A 21796-nucleotide genomic window follows, 5' to 3' on the forward strand; every position below is an offset into this window, starting at 1 on the left:
AGGCTTCTGGAGTCATCTTCCTACCAGCAAAGACACAGCCAGCATGCCTAACTTATCTGAAAATACTGGACTAGTTCACATTTAATATACTTTGAATGTCTTAGTCAAGTCACGTTCCTGCATTATCTATTTCTCGCTCTTCCTCTCCCTTCTGCAGATGGCTTCAATGTGTAATTTGGTGCAAATGTTGTATTTAAAACCAGGAACGGTAATCAGGTTAGGAAAATGTTTCTGTGTATGTATGATGTTGAACAAGAATAACATTTAGGATGTGTGGTTGGTTATGAGGCTTGTAGTTATATCCTTCACAGGGTTATATCACATCTAACTCCATAAATAACACAGACCTAGATAATTCCTGAAAAGATAAATCTTACGAGGATCACCTGATAACCCTGGTGCTGGATTCTAGCCGTTTGCAGTTTATCTGTCCCACTTCTCCAGTTAAGGCAATAGGCCAGACACATATAACAGATTCAAATGGCATAGAAGTACATTTTTATTATTTAAAGCTTATTTATTTCACCTCGCCACATATGTTGTTTTGAATTTAGGTACACACACACACACACACACACACACACACACACACACACACACACACACACACACACACACACACACACACACACACACACACACACACACACACACACACACACACCAAAAAAATAACATACTAAAAAGCAATGCCCACAGTTATTCACTTCTAGCGAAGGGCTTAATTTGTTTTGATCCCGTCAGTTTTTTTTTTATGTGAGTGTGACAAATCCCTATGCTCACGTCCTGTCTCACACTGGGATACACAGAAAGAGACAGGAAGTTTTTTACCAAGGACAATTTATCCAATGAACATAAAGGTGAGGGGATTAAAAACTTTCAGTCAAGCCTGTTCAGGGGTTTCAATCTAATGGAGCTGATTGTCAACTAGGAATGCTTAAAAGTCGGTTAACCTGAGGCCCAACACAATGGGACACCTGCTTAATAAGGAAACATGAAAAGCTGCTTTACTTTGGTGTAAAGGGGATTTACTTTGAGATTCCAAAACACTAGCAGCAGGAGTTTGCTGCTTTTGTTCCTGTTGAACCCTAGTAGGCATTCCTGGAGCAGGATCAATATTTGATTCTTACGCCTGTCAGCAAATACAATTCATTTGTCGGCTGTCTTGGCGCTGTGTCAGGAAATGTTTGACTGTGTGACCCTGGGCTCAGTGGGGGTTTGGTATGAAGGAGTGTATATAAATGTTTAGGCAACAAAAAGGGGCCACAGTCCGCCTGCCTTAGAGACTGTCACACACACACACACACACACCAGCAGAGACAAGGTAAGACAAAGACTTATGAGTTGGTGTGTTACACTGTACTGTAAGTAGTTGTTTTGATGTGTGTTTATGGGAAACAAGGTTTTTTTTAAAGACCTGTTTTTAAGCTTAAATTACAAATGGTTAACTAATGGATGACTTTTTGACACTTGAGCCCTGGGTCACAGAGCCAAGAATTACAATGGCAAAATGTAAAGATTGATTTAAAAAAATAATATATATATATATATATATCCCTAAATTTGACACTTAAATGTTAAAGGCAGGGACATTTTGGTCCTATATCTGCATTTCTTTATAACTTAAAGATATGCAGATGAATATCTGCATCTTTATCATTTATCCCTCTAAACTATATATATATATAGTTTATACAAAAGGCATTTGAAAACTACACCTTCTTCCTCTGTTGTGATAAGCGAATCAAAAAGCATTCACCCATTCAAACACACAGCCATAAAGAACATGCACTAACACACACTCAAACACTAAAGAACAAGGGGCCAAACTAACCTTTGATTGACGGGCGAACACACTACAGAGCCACAGCCCAAGGCTTTGGGAGTAATGGATTACATGTAACGGGATTACGTAATCCCAGAAAAAGATAATTTTATACCTTTACAGTTATATAAAAAAAGACATCAAATTACTGTTTAATTTCAGAAAAATGGGGTTTACTAACAATGTATGTATGAGGAAACTAGAGGTTACCTTATCTTTGCACCTTTGTTAGTATTGCTCATCGGTTTGCATATCCCTAGTAATCAATACATTCTTCATGATATTGATTTCAAACCTGATTATTGTGTGTGTTCGAGGTAAACTAAGCCTCTGTCCACCGAGTGAACTCTTGACTACAGATGATGAGACCTTATTAATTAAATAATTTTGCCCTTATTTATTTTAATACAAATGTTATGTAAAAGCTTCAATTCCCAATGTAATTTAATTCCTTAATGATTAATTAAATCCAACGAGTCATATACGCTACATTGATTACAATGTTTCATCACATGTTAAAATCAAGAACCAATATGTTCATACAATAATGTGAAATATCTTAGCTGTATATTAAACTAGAACACAGCATTTTCTGTTTCCTTAGAGTCTTTTACCAGTAAAATGTGGTCATGTGCATTTTTACTGGTTATAGACTACTTCTGTTTAATTTATGTATTTATTTGATCAAGGACCCTGCATACAAATACATTAATCTCAGAATTAAGCCAGATTTATGCCAGATTTAAGCTAATAACTAATTTCCCTCTGCAGTCCTTAAGCAGGTATGACAATCAACAAACACTAAAACATTGCTTAATCTCTATTACACAAACAATTACAAAACTGATTAAAATATAGGTCAGTTAAATAGTCCATAGTAAAGTTAAAATATAACATTTACAGTACATTTTAACCTCCTGATGGAGAGGGTAACGGATATGAGTAAGCTCTCCCATATTGTCCTTAAATCCCTCTGTTGTTGTTGTCATCCCGCTGGGTCATGTATTCTGCCAAACACCTCATTCACCGTATGATTTTTGCTGTGTTGCTTTTCATTCATCCGTCCACTGTTCATCATCATTTCATTTCATATTTTGTAGTAGTTTGCATAGTTTTGGTAGTTAATAAATAAAGGCAGTGTTTAAGATTGAAACTGTTTTAGTTCTGTATAAAGTCAAAGCATATGAAAAAAACCAACATATGACATTATTTGTGTCAATGTCTAACTTACAATTTTAGCTACTTTATTTTTACCATTAACCTAAATGCAGTTTGGGGTAATAAATAAGTTTATGCAGAAAATGTTGTTTTTATTTTCTTTCTTTCTTGTTGTTATTTCTTTGGTAACAGAATTTGTTTAAATAACCAAAAGTAACAGAAATAAATAAGGTTACATTAATTTTATATTTTGATACACAGATTCGATAAGATTTATTTTACAGGTAAATCGCAGCAGATACTGTACTGAGCCAGTATTCTGTTTGGGTAGTTATACTCAAATAAAGTCCTGATCTTTTATACAGTAGTCTGCAGTATCAATAATTCAATTTGTGTCCCACAGATGAATCTCCCCGGTGTGCTCTCCTTACTGCTGGTCATCTCCACTGCCCATGCCTTCCAGTACACGGAGCTTGCGCAGTTCATTGACAGCCATCAGGAAGAATATGTGGAGGTACAGTATAATTCTCCTTCTTTGAGCAATACCTACAGACGCATTACAAACTGATTTTATGTTATTCATTTTCTTTCTCATTTATGTTTAAATGCACTCTATACTTTGGTCTTACTGGTTGTCAACACTGTAGTTTTACTTTGTCTACAGCTTCTGTCCTGAGAGGGTCACTTCTTTAAGATTTAGTTTTTTGGTTTAAGGTAAAGCTCCTTGAGGCAAATTTGTAATCTGTGATATTGGGCTTTATAAGAAAAAGAGACTCGACTGTGAGATTATTGTAGCTTTGACATACATAAGTGAATTAAACTCAAGGAATCTAGGTAAATCTAGGTGTAAAAGGTGGTTATTATTTCTCTTTTGTAAGATATTTAGTCATGTTTTTGGTCAGACATTTACATTAAAATTAAAAACAGTTAATTGAAACAACTTCTTGTCTTCTTTAATGCTGTCATTTGTCAGTCAAAAAAAGCTTAACGAACATCAGATACCTGTTCCTATATACCAGTTTTATCCAGCTACTGTAGGTATAAAAAATCTAAAAAGGAAGCTGATCAATGCTCATGTTCTGACTTTCTGTCTGTATGTGTGTTTCAGATTCTGCGGGACTGGGTTGCAATCGAAAGCGACTCCAGCAACGTCATGAAGAGGACAGACCTGCACCGTATGATGGAGATGGTGGCTCAGAAGCTGAGGCTGATGGGAGGGACAGTCGAACTGGTTGACATCGGAGAACAAGTGGTCGGTGACAGAGCCATCTCGCTTGGACCCTAGACGTTTATTTTAATAAATGCTGTGATTTTAAGATAATGGATTGTTGCAGACAATAATCATCTTAATTGGCTAGCAGATATTCTGTATTTTATACAGAGTTGTCTTATAACACAGAGGCAAATTGTAGTATGTAGGTAATTCAGTACTGGACTGGTGGTACATGTTGCAACATGCAGAAGCAAAGCTCCTGAGAAGAGTAAAATGAGGAGGAACTGCAGTAACGCTTCTCCCTGTGTGCAGCTTCCTGACGGACAGACGTTGCCGTTGCCTAAAGTGGTCACTGCCCAGTTTGGCACTGACCTAACAAAACACACAGTGTGTGTGTATGGTCATGTGGATGTCCAGCCAGCAAAACTAGAAGACGGCTGGGCAACGGATCCCTACAACCTGACTGACATCGACGGTAACAGCATTTAAGCACTTTAGTCACCACTTCCAATTAATGCAGTGATACCAAACTTATTTTAAAAATGTTACAGGTTTACAAAGTCAAACACTTCAGATTAGGTTAGTAAAAAGAAAAGTGCAAAACATCCCTAATATTCTACTGGTGTTAAAAATGTATAACACTGGAGGGCATCACATAGTCCAAATAAATCTACGTCACTTATCGAATCAATTAATCAATGCATATAATTACTCTTTCTCTTTTAGGTAACCTGTATGGAAGAGGAGCATCAGACAACAAGGCCCCAGTTTTAGCCTGGATCCATGCAGTGGGGGCTTATCAGGCCCTCAATATGGTGAGACAGTTTGCATCCACTGTAATATTAGGTAGTTTTGCATGCTTCAGATTAAAAAATCAAATGTGGTCACTGCAGAGGCAATGTCACATTAAAAGACAAATTTGCAAACATCGTATTAAAAGACCTAAAAGATAACTCTTTATTTAAATCCTTCTGTGAGCAGACTCTTAAAATACTGTCTTCCAGGAGCTGCCAGTAAATGTGAAGTTTGTCATCGAGGGTATGGAGGAGACGGGATCAAATGGCCTGGACGCCATGATCCTGGCTCAGAGAGACACCTTCTTTTCTGACGTGGATTACATCATCATCTCAGACTGCGGCTGGCTCAGCAGGCGGCCCGCCCTCACTTACGGCACCAGGGGGAACTGCTACTTCTTTGCTGAGGTTTGTAATGCATACAATCAAGAACATAAATACAAACTGAAACATCTAATTCTTAAACAAGTTGATTCTAATTCTACAAACATTCTGCAACTGATAGTCACTGAGCTCTTTCCTGGTGTGTGTGCAGGTTGAAGGACCTAAACAGGACTTACATTCTGGTGTTTATGGAGGCACTGTGATTGAGCCAATGACAGACCTCATTGGCATCCTTGGTAAGTGTTACACATTCATCTGTTCATTCCCTTATTCATTTATTTGCTCACAAAAAGACAAGACACTTACCTACATCAGTAGGGCCTTAGAAATAGGCCTGTAGTTCTCCTTAATTTGAATCACATTTTAAAACCTTTTAACATCCCAAAACTCTACAGACTAAGGAGGGATGTAAGAAGAATAGCTTTGGTTTTTCAGTGAACCTGTTTATCACATATGCTAATTGCTGGCATCTTGCGCTACTAGCTAAAAATGCTAATATCTGGCCTACATACATCCCAGCCTTGCAGAGACTCAAATTGAGTTTATACTGTTGTTTTCAACAACTCCAAGGCTACTTGATTTTAACTGTAATTTTAAATCAATAAAATCTGGCACAATGACACCAATGAGAACACCTGGAGGTTTGCACTCTAGTATTCAGGCTTCTTTACTTATTCCATACCTTCTTTATTCCTAACTTAGCTAGAATGTAATTTGTGGAAATATGTTCATATTTGAGATAAGGCTCTGCAACAAGGGTTTATTAAAAGGTCTCTACAGCAGAGTGATGCATATCATTAAAAGTCCCAATGACATTGTAAAGCACTCATGGAGTGCCTCATATCCAATCAAACGACCTCGTCAGAACTACCTGTTTCATAAAGCGCAATATTCAAGTATTATTTTCCATCAACAGGCAGACCACCAGCACTTAGCCCCTTATTTACTATATACTGTAACATTAGATTATTATAAGATCAAATACATGTGTTCAGGAATATGTTCATTTGTTTAAGAAGAGCCTCAAGGCAGTAAATATAGAAACATTCATCTTAGAAAACGTAGTTTATTGGAATCGTCACAAACCTATTAAGACAGGTGGCTTTGGTTTTAATCCAGAATTCATTTATTGCATTATACTGTCAGGTCCATGAAATAATGTATGATTATTTTACTGGAACTTTAACACATTTCAAATGGGAATTTTGAACAATGCATTTCAGATACTCCATACAGTATGTGTGGTTTTGGAGATTGCATAGTTATTCCATCCCAGCTATCTTCTCTGAGCTTCATACAGTGTGAGATTATTTTAAACCACAATAAATGACTTTTGTACCTTCTCCTTTCAGACACACTGATAAGCCCCAGTGGAAAGATCCTGATTCCTGGGATCAGGGAGGCTGTGGCTCCCCTTTCTGATGAGGAATGGAAAATGTATCAGGACATCGAGTTTGACCTTGAGGACTACAAGAACAAGATCGGTATCAACCAGCTCATGTACAGCAATAAGGTAAGAGCTCAATCTTGAGAATTGTCCTTTAAAGGGCTTCATTTGAAATGTAAAGTATATCTATGAATTAGTCTGGGTCTGATGGCCTCCACGGCTCATAACACGGAAATGGCTGGGCCAGCAGCTAGCAGCTAACAATGCTAAAATTGTAAACAGTGCTAACAGAGCAAACAATGAAAGCAGGCTTGGCAGGGTTACTTCCAAACTGTGTTCTGTTCCAAATACTGCTTGTTTTTGTACTATTACTTACAGCTAGTATTTTTAATTGTATCCTGATAACGTTACATGTACCGTATTACTCCACAAGCCTGCATAGCAGATTGATGGTTGCTGCTATATTTATGCTCTCAATGTCTTTTATAAAATCCTAAAAGCAAGCAGGACACAACAAGAAAGGGATTATCATTGTATGTTTCCTTTAGGTTGACCTGTTGGCCCACAGGTGGCGCTACCCCACTGTCACCATCCACGGCATAGAGGGGGCCTTCTCTGACCCCGGCACAAAGACCGTCATCCCGGCTAAGGTTACTGCTAAGTTCTCTATCAGACAAGTCCCAGACATGGACCCTGCCATGGTGAAAAAACAGGTACACAAGGCTTAATGCTGTGCTTTAAAATTGATCAAATTATGTCATTTTTAGACCTTAGAATTTATTTAATAAAATATATTTGCTGTTATCTTGTTGATTTGATACTTTAGGTAACAGACTACCTTCACTCAGTGTTTGCCAAGAGGAAGAGTCCTAATAGGCTGAAAGTCACCATGGTGATCGGGGCCAAGCCCTGGCTGGCTGACACTCAGCATCCCCTCTATGAGGCGGGGAAGGCTGCTGTCAAGAGAGGTGCAGGACACACACACACACACACACGCACACACACACACACACACACACACACACACACACACACACACACACACACACACACACACACACACACACACACACACACACACACACACACACACACACACACACACACACACACACACACCTATCACTTGACATTAAACACCTCACACTGTACCAGAATACTCAAAAGATTTAGCACCAGATATTCTATTTCTTAGTTAGTTGTTCTTAATTATTTTTAAGAATTTTCCTTAGAAATAAGACTAGATCATGGTAAAAATGAGTTATTCAGAAAGCAAGGGTTCAAAGTTTCTTAAGCAGAGGAAAAAGAGAAAATAATATCCAAACCCTGAATGACTGTGAGCTATAAAACAAATAGTGTGTTGTTGTTTTGGCCTGTCTTTTCATTATTTTAGATTACTTTCATATAATATGCCTCTGTTGTTGATAAGTGACACTCACATTTAAAATCTTCTCCAGTTTTTGACATGGATGCAGACCTGATACGTGAGGGGGGGACCATCCCCATCGCCAGGACCTTCGAGGACGTGTTGGGGAAAAGCATCATCATGTTGCCCATCGGAGGCTTCGACGACGGGCTGCACTCCCAGAATGAGAAAATGAGCAGGTTCGACTCACTTGGTTTTACACATCTTTTTTCTTTTTATTTCATTGACAGAAAGTTTTAAATCAGTCTATTGGACGGTTACTGTAAAAACACACCAGCTGCAGGGATTTATTTTGAAGGTAAGAGGCAGGACTATAACCCTCCGGTGCTCAGACACAAGTCTTACCATCTCTTACATAATCTTTAAACCTTCAGGATATGTTAAACACATACCCAGGGTGCGATTTGACAAAAAAACAGAGGGGGGGATGTTTTTATTTATTTATTCATAGACAAGAACATTGGACTTTTAACTTGCATAACTAGGGAGAAAAAAACGCAAAAAGTAGACAGGCCCTTTTTTCGGGTCCGTGGATTAGTCCCCATCACAACATGGCAAAACTTTTAATAACCCATACATGGATTTCTATTCAACGTCACAAAAACATGCGTACGCACTAACAGGCAGAAAGCACCATAGAACAGCATCAATGCTCTCCATGAAAAGACCCTCCAATTAACTTAAATCAAACACTCAAAATAATTCACTAAATAGCACAACGTGCTGTCAACACTCAGGGACAGGTCTGGAAAACTAGACAAAGTAAACAGTCGGCTCTGGTGACAAATTTGTGGTGGCTTTTTCGTTTTTCCTATCGGGGCATTGTCTGCAGCATTTCGGCCCTCTTCCATCCACAATTCTGCAAATGGGTCCTGTAAAGTAAGATGATATGCTGCTCTGAACGCGTTTCATGTTTGGTTCAGCGCTGTTTTTCCTGCGAAGTTCCCGCACAAAAATGTTACAATGTTTTTGTGTTCGATGACGTTCAGAAATATGCACCGTCTGCCAGAAGGCTGCTGAATAGCCTACTCTGATGTAAAGACACTGAAGATCGTTAGATTTCAAGAGTTTAAGTAGGCTAGCAGTTAAGTTGCATTCATCGCTATCAAGGGGGGGAAATCCTTGTCCCCACCGGAGATAAAAATAATTTAGCAGAGGTAGGGATAGGAAAACCAGAGGGGGGGAAATCCTCACCATCCCCCCCTACAAATCGCACCCTGCACATACCAATGCGAGGTCATTTGGATGCCAGGATGAAATGAATCTAATGTTATTTAAAATGCCACAAACACAACATTAGAAATACATCTGAGCAGAAAAGGCTGTAATAACAAACAAAGAGTAGAGCATTGCATACAGGTTTGATTTCCCATAATTTACAGGCAGATTAAAAGCAACTGAAAGAACACTAAAAATGGCTGAAAAGCTTTCCAGGGTGGATATTGTACATTACAAGTGTTGTTATCAGGTTGTTGCTGTAGAAAGTGGTGGATGTTTGAAGAATGTGAGCTAAATGGAACTTGAATGTTGTTCCATATGTTATCAATTTCCTTTCCAACTGTCAGATTTCTAGCTGAAACAATTCAGGTGTTTAACCATTTCCTTCCTCTCTTCTCTCAGGTACAACTACATCGAAGGAACCAAGTTATTCATCTCCTACTTGAATGAAGTATCCCAGATTAAGAAGACCAGTGTGTGATGTTCATTGAGTTATTAAATAGCCTCCTAATAAATTCCAGCTAACCATAAACCAACCTCTCTGACACAAGCCTGGGTTTAATGCCAACGTTCCCTCTATATTTCTATCATACATTTGTCTTTGTGTTGCCAACTCTTATTTATCTGCATCTTTAAAAGCTATCTATCTATCTATCTATCTATCTATCTATCTATCTATCTATCTATCTATCTATCTATCTAACTGTGACTGTAAATGTGTGTTTAATGTAGTAAAAGCTGTACAATGCAACAACTGTGTATTTTCATATTATTATAGTAGAGAGTGTGAAGATGTCCCTTGATGAGTGTTACAATAATGAGACTAAGACACAGACGTTGCTCCTTCAGTTATGAGACATGTATTACCCCTCAAACATTTGGTCGAGACCCAGCACATGAGCAATGGCAAAAAATTGGAGATTGAGAGAGACAGTTTTGAATCAAAGAAGGTGCATATTTATTTAACAATTGGAATGTTATCCCTTCCTTCAGATGGAGGGTGTTAATACAGCCACAAGCTACAGGACAAACTTCCCTCTCTCCAGCAGAAAGAAGAACGGGACAAACTAAATAATTATAATACAACAAATATATTTAGTGGCATTGATTTTCTTTTTTTGCGAACCCCTTTTTGCTTTTTCAAATTGGATGTTTATGATCTGCTTGGTTTTTGCTATATTCCCTGATAACTTTACTAACGGAGCGGTATGGGGAGTGTCGGGTAGATTTGGAATTGGGCCACAGACACACACCACAGTCTGACAGTGCAGTGTCTGCACATTTACTAAAGACTCTTTCAATAACTCATATCAGATGAAAACTGAACTACCATATGTACAGGAGCTGTACTGACGGACGTCCACAACCATTGCCTGATGTTAGAGTTCTATACCAAAGACAAAGTACTACTCTGACAAATTACTAGAGCTTAATTTTGCTATCAACATTTTGAATCGACCCATAGATAATAAATATCGTATGTTGCTATCAAAACTGGTGTGTCACACCATCTGCATAAAAAGGCAAAATAAAACATTTCTTTAATTTACTCTAAATGATGGTTCATACATCTGTATTGAAACAGCTTTGAACACAGATAGAACACTTTCGGATGGTATTTGTAGATCATTACAACTTCACTCTCCCTGATTGTAGACAAATTGGCTATCTTCTGATACATCAAAAGGTTTAGAGCAGAGCGGACCCAAATGAAAAAATACCTTTATTGAGGTAGCGCAGGGCACGGCCAGGTCAGAAAAAAAAGAACAAACTCTACATAACACCCTTCCACATAAGACATACGAGGATCTGACAACCACCAACAGAAACCAGAGCTTAAATACATAGAGTAATCACAAAGACAAGACACAGCTGGGGAGGGAAGGAAAAACACAAAGGCACCATGTGAACAGAATCAGGTAATCAGACAAGAAGTAAATACGGACATGACACAGGGGGTGAAGACTTTTCAAAATAAAACAGGAAACTTGTATGACAGATCGTGACATGATGATCTTCAGACATCCCAGCAGGAAGTAGTAGGGAGGATCCCTGGGGTTGTGAAGAAGCCGTGTCTGACGCTTCAGCGGCCTGATTCACAACACCAGCTGACCCTCCCCACCAGAGATCACAGTTACTTCATTCATCTGTGAGGGCCGCAGACACTGTGGAGCCTCAGATGCAGACGGAGTTCACCCACCTTTGTTCAATCGTACATAAAGGAGCATCCGTCATTTTATTGGCCTCCAAATACTCACCTCCTCTGTATGTTCCTCTGCTACTACCACTGTATAAGTGACTGTAGTCCTAATGAATGTGGTTCAGAGGGAGAGATACACTGACTGGACCTGGAGTACACAAAATCTCCACTGGAGGGCAGCTCTCCTCTCTGCTTTACAGGCTGAACTGATGCCAGGCTGGTCAGACACCTCGACTAAACCTGCGGAAAAAAACACAAGCGCAGAAAAAAAACCCATTTATGTTGACTTTTAGTTTTATATGGGACACAAAACCTAATGTCCTCGGTGAAAGTCCTTTGATTGTTTTTTAACCTTCCAAGTGGCGGTTCTAGACTAATTTTACTGGGGGGTGCTGCGCTGGGGCCAGTTATTTTATGAGAGGAGTCAATGCGTGACAACAGACACAAAGACTATGTTACAATACGAAAGGTGTTAAACATTTGTACCTTTTTAACTCAGTATAGTCACAGCCCACAAAAAACATCATATAATTATGTTGTTTTGATTCAGAATTTTAGTCAATGTCCAACTTTATTTTATGATATTATTGACAAAAAACTAAACATCCTGTTATTTTCCACACAGTGCAACACTATCAGAAATTGTATTATCATTTTTTTTTTCATTTGGAGGGGGCCACAGGGGTGTCCACGCTCTGTATTAAAGGGGGCCCCTGGTTGACTTTTTGGCTTATGCTGTTTTTTGATCTGAGTATTTGTCCAGTTTTTGATATATGATAAAAAAAACAAAACAGGAACGATCTCCTCAGACTTCTGTTTTTATGACTGTATTTAATACGATTCATTCACAAAAACTCAAGTTCACCAACACTTACATTTTTTAAAATTAAGTATCAACATTTTTGAAGTTCAGCAGCTAGTTTGGTGCTGAGCAGCATGTGTACGGGTTAGGGTTCCACTATTGACATTACATTTTTTAGCAAACTGCATTTTCTGGACCGATGCAAAAAACGCTACAAAGACGAAACCACTCGGATTATTCCATTAAAGGTTAGTCCTTCTGCCTGTCTCGTTTGGTCAGGCCTTTTACTAATTCCTCCACATTGCAGTGTAACACCAAACAGAAAATCCCAGCAGTGAATTTCTCCTAATCCATGTTGATGTGGTTCAGCCTTTGAGCCAAAAGAAAATTATTTTACGGTTCCAATTAAACCATGGGACAGCCCATCAGAAGCTCTTGGCCCTGTATCCTGCAGGCCAAGAATGTCCCTGTGCATAATGGATTAAAACACCTAAGCAAGGAAGAGCAGCAACATGTCCAGAAGTACAAAGGCCCTGAAGTGAAAAACTTAACGGCAGAGGAGAAAACTCAAAAGCAAATCACTGTCTCTTTAACCTTTGTGTTTTTGTTTTGACAGTTGTGTTTTCTGTGTGTGTTCAGCATCGGCAGTCTGCATTTTGTCCACATCGTCTCTCAGTCCCCCCCCCCCCCCCCTCCCATTGGTGCGGCCATCCATCCTTGGCTGCTTTCAGACAGCTGTTTTCACACTGCACTTCACGCAGAGGCTGGGGAACAAAGTGTCTGCCTGCTGCCGGGGAATAAAGCAAGCTTTGTTTATTCTAATGGTGTCATGACCATTGTGTTTTGAATCAGTCGTTAAAATGGTGTCTGACACTCTGATTCATTTTAAATGGGGAGGACGAGACACATTAGAATATACAGGTGGCTATAACACTTCTGCGAAATTAGGAGACATGATTGCTGCATTCAGTCAAGTCTTACATTAAGTCCTTTGTGAATATATTTTTAAAAATGTATGTCTGAAGCATATTATCAGTCTTTCGATTGTTTGAAGCTGACCACCATTCTGAAGTTATGTCATTGGTTTAGTAGATGTTTTCCTATTTTAAGGTTTCTTCATGTCCAATTCTGACTCAGTGTTCCATCACATGCTGCTTACTCTCTAACTCTAATGAAACCTTGCCTGCCTGATTGACAGCGAGGAATAGGGGCAAGTCTGTGAGCAGCGAGGCTGAGCCAGATTGAGTCAAGAATTTCCATCCCCAAAAATAAACGGTAGCCTTATCACAGGAGGAGCAGCTGGCAGCCGGGCTGGACAGGTGACAGAGCTGATGCTGACAGCAGCCTGGCTCGGTTCTGCTGATAGACGTTTGAAAGCAGCGGTCAACGTAAGTCAAGAACTATTTGGAGGGCTGGAGTTTGGGAGACATGCATTTGCCTGAGAAGTTCTGGCACCGAAATGTTGCAAATAAATGTATTTTTTGTGTTTGGAACTTATTTTAAACTGTAAAGCTGCATTCACATGATACGTGGTAAAATGGCTCTGCACTGACGCTTTCTTATTTGATCAAATTTCCACATAAATAACACGCATGGCTCCATACTAGACAAGATGAATGATCACTACTTCCATTGAATTATGCGTGTTTTACTTAAATTGGTAACTTTTTTCTCATCACACATAATGACAAAACATGTAAATGTTTGAAAAGATAATACTAAATTTGACACATATTATTCTGTGATAAATCGTCAAGATGGGTTCTTCTAATCTGAAAATAGGTGACTTTTTAAAAATTAATTTAACTCAGAAATTAGGCCTAATTTTGTGTTTAAAAAACGGTCATTTGAGCATAAATTCCAAAAAGGAAAGTCAAATTTGTCGTTATGAGTTAGAACAAAGTTGGTTTTAAAGGTGTTAACCACATTGTGATGATTTAAGTGGCACTGGTGACAGGAAGACAACACAAGGGTCAACACACACACAAAAGGGTCCAAATGTGGGGGCAGAGGAATGGTTGGGGAAATGGGGAATTTGCACATAATTTTTTCCCCCAAGAAGTTTTTTTGGAAGTCCATATGAATCATGGTTTTCTTTCCTAAGAAGGAAACTTTTAGCTTAATTAGTTGATAAAAAGTTGCGGGGTGTGTGAGGATCCCCACGGCAGAGCAGCAGCAGTGTGCTCATTAGAGAAGCCACTGGGCTGTGTCTGTCTCTCTGCATGGGCTGACAGATGTCTCTGTGGCTTCACACACACACACACACACACACACACACACACACACACACACACACACACACACACACACACACACACACACACACACACACACACACACACACACACACACACACACACACACACACACACACACACACACACACACACATTAAGACCAGTTTACTTTAAAAGCCGATAAATAAGCCTTGAGGATTTTTCTTTAAGTTTTCAAGCAAATCAAATACTCATTTATCCATATATTTATTATATACTAAACATAAGTATACACTTAAGTACACATTTGAAGTCTTTGTACTTTGAGTATTAGAAAATCAATTTGATGCTTCTTTATAGTCATCTTCACTACGTATTGTACTTTTGACTCCACCTACATTTATGCAATAATACAAACTTGTATGATGAGGTTAAAAATATGCATTTGTATAAATTAAACTATCCACGATATGGAGCAGTTAAAAAAACACAAAGTATGTCTAGTAGACGTCTTTATGGCTCTGACGCACCCAACAGAGATCTGAGAATGAAGGGAGAGTGTTGTCGCCTCACACTGTCTGCTTCTTGGCCAACATTTCATTTAGAATGAACACAAGGAATGCATAGTTTAATGACATTTTATGACAGATCATATGCCTCACGGAGAGTATCTGTGGATTTACTAAATCCTGTAGCCATGTGTAAAAACAGTGGTAGTTCAGAGCCATCTAAAGGACTGTGGACACACACACACACAAATGCTGCTAGCTGTAGCCCGAGATATGACAGAACTTCAGAAGTAATATTCTTTCAGCTCCTGATAAACTCAGAATATTAATGCAGCTCATAAGACAGTTATCATTTTGAACCGTGGACAGCGCTGCTTGCTGAGTAACATTACACACATAACACGGCTAACTGTTTCTACTAGCCTCCCAAGGCTGATTCTCACTGTGTCAGTCTTTCATGCATTTATAAAATATTTTGAGTTCTTACAAGGGCTCTGATAAATCCAGATTTTTCTTATTAAACCAAAGCCTTAGGCTGATGTTTTCCATTTGCTGGACATAGCTATCTTTCAGATCAGTCACATAAGCCTTCAAAAGAGACGTTTAGAAAAAATCTGTAAATTATACCTCTGACATGAACCAAGGGGATATAATTGGCTTGTTGAGTCAGGGCTTTCAGATTGATGCTGACACACACACACACACACACACACACACACACACACACACACACACACACACACACACACACACACACACACACACACACACACACACACACACACACACACACACACACACACACACACACACACACACACCTATAGGCTGTAAGAACTGACTGACTGTCTCCACCTTACAGGTGATGCTTCCGAGTATTTCAGTGTGTGTGTGAAGGAAGACCAAATTGAGTTGTCCGCTGCAGGGCCAGTAGGACAGAATTAATTATCATTAAATCATGGCTTCTCATAATTAGCTTTCAAATGAACTCTGAGGCCTTGTTCCCTAAAATGTGTGTCACTGATACTAACTTCAATCATGTAGATATCAGGTAACTGCCTTTAGGCTATGCCGTGGCTCGAGGCCACATTAAATGAAAAGCTATAATGAAGATAGTTGATTGGACATGTGAAGGAGAACGCGTCCTGTATCACCGTAATGTGAAAATGGTGACAGAAAAATCAGATAGAGGGTAAATGATTTATCCCACAAGGATCAATTAATGCACTTACGTGATTTGCTTAAACGTTAAAGGTTCACATCCCATATGATCATAGATTGGAGCTTTTGCCGTTGGATTAATGGGATATAATTCCAGGTCCCAACTGAATGTAATAGTTACAAGTGCAAGCATGTGGATGTCATCAACTGTTTTGCCGTTTTTGAACACACTATAAATCCACAGATTACATGTGCTGCTTAAAATATGTTCAGTCAGAAAAAGGTAATTAATTAACAAATGATTTTAACTCGAAATTACTCTCAAAGATAACCAAATATTTTGATATTTCAGACGATATACTTTCTTAATTTACAATCTAAAAGTGTTGAAAGAGCTGATGTTCTCGATGTAATCGTGCCCCTGGTAAGCCTCTCCGCCTCCTTCAGCCTCGCCTCTAGGCTTTTACAAGAAACATGTCTCCACCATCCAGGGAGAAATTATGCAGGGATAGGTCAAATTAAAAAACCAAGAAATTGACACACACACACACACACACACACACACACACACACACACACACACACACACACACACACACACACACACACACACACACACACACACACACACACACACACACACACACACACACACACACACACACACACACACACACACACACACACCCCTCTAAGTAGATAATCATGGTGGGATTGGGTGCTGTGGTAATATCTTGCATATTGATGCCAGTTTGGGCTTCTACAGCTTTCATGAAGAGCATTGCCTTGCACTTTATCTTTAGAATTGAACCCTTTTATTTCCAGTGTTATCATGTTTAAATACCAGCATGCTCCTTTTATTTTAAAGTGTTCTACTGCTGAGTGTTTTGCATGCCATAAATCCATGCCGTGAAGTGTCTTGAACACTGTTTTCCACACTGCTGACATCTCTGTGTCAGATATTGCTCCTGCCAGACAGCACACTAAATCCCTCGTTGCAAGGAGTGCCACGTGAAATTCAAGTAGGCCTACCAGAGATTTCCTGCAGAAAGCTTGTCATCTCATTGAAAAGACCCCCCCGAAATACAGAGGGAGACTTCGCTGTAAAAGAAAAGGATGATATTTTTTCAGTTCAGTCTGTTCCTTTGTTTAATTTCCTGTGAGAAAGATGTGTCATCTTGCCACAAACAATCATGGCTGCTTTTCTTAGAAAAGCTGTTTCATAGAGGTGTCAGAAGACTTGAGTAATGGTTTCTCTTTCATTTTAGAATGAGTGCCCCATCAAAGAAAGAAACATTTAACCTGTGACTGATCTGATCAGAAACACAGACGGGTCCAGGTTATTGCGTTTGACATGTCATTTTATACTCTTCTCAAGTTCCATACACACTTTATGCATCGTTCAGGTCTGTAAATCGCACCATTAGCATCCTAAATTACAAAGTCTACAGTTAGTTTCTTCTTTTTTATGTCTGAATGCAAAACTGAAAACCAAAAATAAAACACTGCATAAAACAACTTACATTTTGAATATGTCTGTAGAAGAATCCGGGTGAAAGTCAAGTCTCAGGATGGAAAAGTAAGGTTAAAATAATAGTGCATGAATGAGTCCTAATATCTGGAAATGAGTTAGCATTTTACTACTTCCAGTTCCCTTGTCAGAATTCTTTTACCTGTTCTGGTTTGATGCCTGAAATAAGGTTTGTGGTTAACACATGTTTCACGTTGTTCTATAACATAAAATACGTCAGTAAATACCCCACCCGTGAATTTACAAGTGACTAAATAAACTACCAAACGTCATCCCACAAATGGGAGTCCGCCTTTACCTTAGCAGTGGTGACGGGCAGCCCTGTGACCAGGACGTAGTTTAATAACAGCATTACGTTAGCTTTTTATTCCTGCTGATTGCATTTAAAAAATCACAAAGTGCCATTAAAATTTGGAGATTATCCTGCTGAACAAAACTTGTAAGTATCATACATGTGTGTTTGCTACAAAGCTTATTCTTTGCTAAATCCCATAATCCGATGGGGTATTCCTATTGCTTTAATTCGATGACCTCTTGCAATGCTAACTTCTGGGTCGGCTTACAAATATATGTCATCCTTGAACCACTCTATCATCATTATTAAGTTCTACCAACACAGTTCCCTCTGATACATCAGTGACAAATTCAACTACAAGCACTGTCCGATGGTTGTAGAATTCTCCAGCATCAGCATGAAGCTGAGTCTAGGCCAATCAGAAGTGGTCCTGATGAGAGTGTGAGTGAGCCGCGACTCATCGGCATGCCTTTGTGTGCGGCTAAATGTCAAACAAAGGGCCGCTCCGCATGCTGCCTGCTGCCTGTGCAGCGCTCCGGGGGGGATGGGGGACAGAGATGTGGTCTGTCTGTTGATTTAGGAGGGGGGGGAGAAATGCTTTCTGAATGGACCAACCAGGTGTGTGAAAATACTCTGCTCTCTTCCGCCGTCCTTCACCCTGACTCCTTTGTGCTCTAGATCTATTATTCCACTAACCTCCTTCACTTCAACCTTGTCTCAAATCTTTAACTTTAAAGCCATTGCCCCCCCCCTCAATTATGCATGTATTACATTCTATATGTGTGTGTTTGTGTGTAAGGGGGGAGATTCAGGAATCGCGGTTGTATCCTCAGGCAACCCTGTCATAAAACCTTTTTACAAATTGGCAGGCAGCCCACAGCAACACACATTTTCATGAAGGATGATGAACGGTAGGTGTGGATGATGGAGTTACTATGAGCCATTGGCGCTTTAATGTTTTATAACCTGCTTAGCCACACTAAGTATTAAAGTGCTTAAAGTAGAGGGAGGTTAGTGGGATCTGCGTATAGCATGGGAACAAATAACTATTTGCACAAAGTGAACCTACAAAACCTTGATAGTTAGAATTGAAATATCCATGCATAAACAGAGAGCAGAAGAAGAAATCTGAGTTTGGCTGCAATAACATGGACTATCACTAAAGGAATCCAGCAATGTAAAGACAAAGAAAAAAGCTTACCTTACAGCTACAGCCACATGTGAGACTGCTTTTAATACACACACACACACATGCACACACACACACACGCTCACACGCACGCACACACAAACACACACACACACACACACACACACACACACACACACACACACACACAGTCATCACACATGCGTCTCATGCGCTCACACACACACCGTTGACGGAGATAACAAAAACCCATTATTGTACAGATTACTCCTCCCACACGGATGTGTAGCTCTGTCTGAACGAAACATGTAGTGCACACAGACACACACACACACACCACATGACCACATGTCTGTGAGTGGGTGGCTTTGTGTGTGTGTGTGTGTGTGTGTGTGTGTGTGTGGTGTCTTTCTCCCTATAGTATACACAGCTCTTTGGTGTACCCTCTGCATAATGTGATCTGAAATATTCATCTATGCATGTGTGCAGAGCTACACACTGCAGGTGTGTGTATGTGTGTGCGTGCGTGTGTGCTCATACAAACAGGGCCCTTTATTAGCCCTTTATTATTGTTCGCAGCGACCACAGGCTCCCCCCTCTGCATTATTGACGACTGATAATGGTGCTATTACAACAGCATGGGGGGGCTGCTGGATGTCTCTACACTGTGCATTGCGGACTCAAAGTCCTGGACATGTATGGTATGGGAGGGTCCACACTATTCTATGACATGGAAGCTAAATATTGTTTGAGTACAGCAATAAAAAGGCATAAAAGGCCCAATCAGAGCTTTACTGTTCTGGCTTCATTTCTGCTGACTCGGTGTCTGAGTCCAGCCAACTTGTCGACTTTGTGTTATGTGTTTTTTTTGGCTACGCAGACATGGTGTAAATCTTAAAGCAGCACGGATATACGTAAATCACGAAAACAGTGGACTGCTACCTTTTTGAATGTGATTGAGAAAATGTTCGTGTGTGCGCGTTTGTTGCAAGGTCAGGATTCTATCATAGCATTTACAGTCGATTAACTAATTATAAAATATCTACTTTTTGTCTGTATGTGTTTTTCATACACCTATACACCACTTGAATTGGATGTTATTCAACCAGGGCTTTGGTTGTTTTACAAAATCCTCTAAATGCTAAAAAAGTTTAAAAATACAAAGACCCTTGAAGGTTATTCTACACGGTGGTTCGAACCCCGCACCCTGCACAACATGTGTCTCCTGATGAGCAAGTGTGCCTTGTATGGAAGCCTCTGTGTAAATGTGTGTTCATTTATTCTGTTCATATACCATAAGAACATGACTGATTCTGTAAAACATATTTTAACAGTGACACTGTTTTAATTGTATTGAAGAAATAACTTAAGTTAAACCTAATACGCCTTTAGACCTCCCTTAATGCTTTTGTCTACACATTTATAAATAATATGAACTTGATTGAAACCAAAAGATGCATACTATAGCACATTTGCTAACGCTGCAACGGAAATTCAAACCCTTTTAAAACCCATTTCAGTGCAGCTAAAACAATTCACTTAACAAAAGTGTTCATTTAAAATCAAATTGAACCAGCTTTGTTATTGACTGAGTGATAGGGAACAAAGGATTATATAGCCTCCACATGAACACACACACACACACACACACACACACACACACACACACACACACACACACACACACACACAAAGTGATGCTGATGACGGGCTATTATTTGCTGATTATTTTAAATACAATTACTGGTATCAAACAGTATCAAAAGCCACAAGAAGCATAACCCATGCTTCTTCCACCCTCCACTGTTGCTGAACTGTAAAAAATATGTACGTAAAATAATTGTGCATGAGTTTGGTTATATTGCATTCCTCTCCATTGGTCAAACTCTGGCAGCGTATACTTAATATTTTAGAATGAAATGACGACATAACATATCACAATACATATCAACATATTATACCGTATATTTATCTCAGGTCTTTCTTTATGCAACTCTCCCTCATGGGTTCACAGCCTCTCCCACCACATAAAGAAGCTCCTTCAGGCTGTGTTAGCGGTCATGTGACAGCTGAGACCTGGTGTAGAAATATGCTCGGTATGTGTCGTGGTTGTTATTTCCATACAGTTAAAGAAATTAGCATCTGACATTAAGCAGATCATGAGTACAGTCATTCGTACCGTGGTATTCTGCCTTTAAGAAAAAAATTGGGACAAAATGTTCTTACGTTTTTTACACTGTGACGGAGATAAAGTTAAAGGGAATGAAATCATTTCTACTAAGGTTCATAATGAGCATGACACATCCTTTCTGAACAACAAAACGTAATTTATGAGCTAAATTATGGGAAATGTAATGGCTCAGGTAAGTGGACTAGTCCATCTGCAGATTACTTTTGATTTATGTTAAACAGAGAGGTGGGCAGAGACATTTACACACCGTTCTGGGATTTAATTGCAGCCATATCATGTTAAATATTTGCGTATTATTGTTTTTCTATCATTTTCTCTCTTCCGAAAAATATAAAC

General features: G+C 39.3%; 1 protein-coding gene across 1 annotated transcript; it reads left to right on the forward strand.

The window, feature by feature from the left end:
• Positions 1–1272: 1272 nt before the first annotated feature.
• On the forward strand, positions 1273–10155 carry cndp1 (carnosine dipeptidase 1). Its single transcript, XM_063878565.1, has 12 exons — positions 1273–1324; positions 3387–3497; positions 4092–4235; positions 4509–4671; positions 4923–5011; positions 5201–5398; positions 5526–5610; positions 6727–6887; positions 7310–7474; positions 7588–7729; positions 8219–8366; positions 9808–10155. The coding sequence occupies exons 2-12, from the start codon at positions 3387–3389 to the stop codon at positions 9884–9886; spliced, it is 1485 nt and encodes a 494-aa protein (XP_063734635.1). The 5' UTR covers positions 1273–1324; the 3' UTR covers positions 9887–10155.
• The last annotated feature ends 11641 nt before the right edge of the window (positions 10156–21796 follow it).

This window comes from Eleginops maclovinus, chromosome 3 (genome assembly GCF_036324505.1).
Source record: "Eleginops maclovinus isolate JMC-PN-2008 ecotype Puerto Natales chromosome 3, JC_Emac_rtc_rv5, whole genome shotgun sequence".
NCBI lineage: Eukaryota > Metazoa > Chordata > Actinopteri > Perciformes > Eleginopidae > Eleginops > Eleginops maclovinus.

Bases quoted from the DNA above. Each gene is read 5' to 3' on its own strand.
- cndp1 (XM_063878565.1), top strand. From the start codon at position 3,387: ATGAATCTCCCCGGTGTGCTCTCCTTACTGCTGGTCATCTCCACTGCC. The intron at 4,236-4,508 runs GTCGGTGACAGA...CCCTGTGTGCAG, and splicing joins TTGACATCGGAGAACAAGTG to CTTCCTGACGGACAGACGTT. The intron at 4,672-4,922 runs GTAACAGCATTT...TTTCTCTTTTAG, and splicing joins CAACCTGACTGACATCGACG to GTAACCTGTATGGAAGAGGA.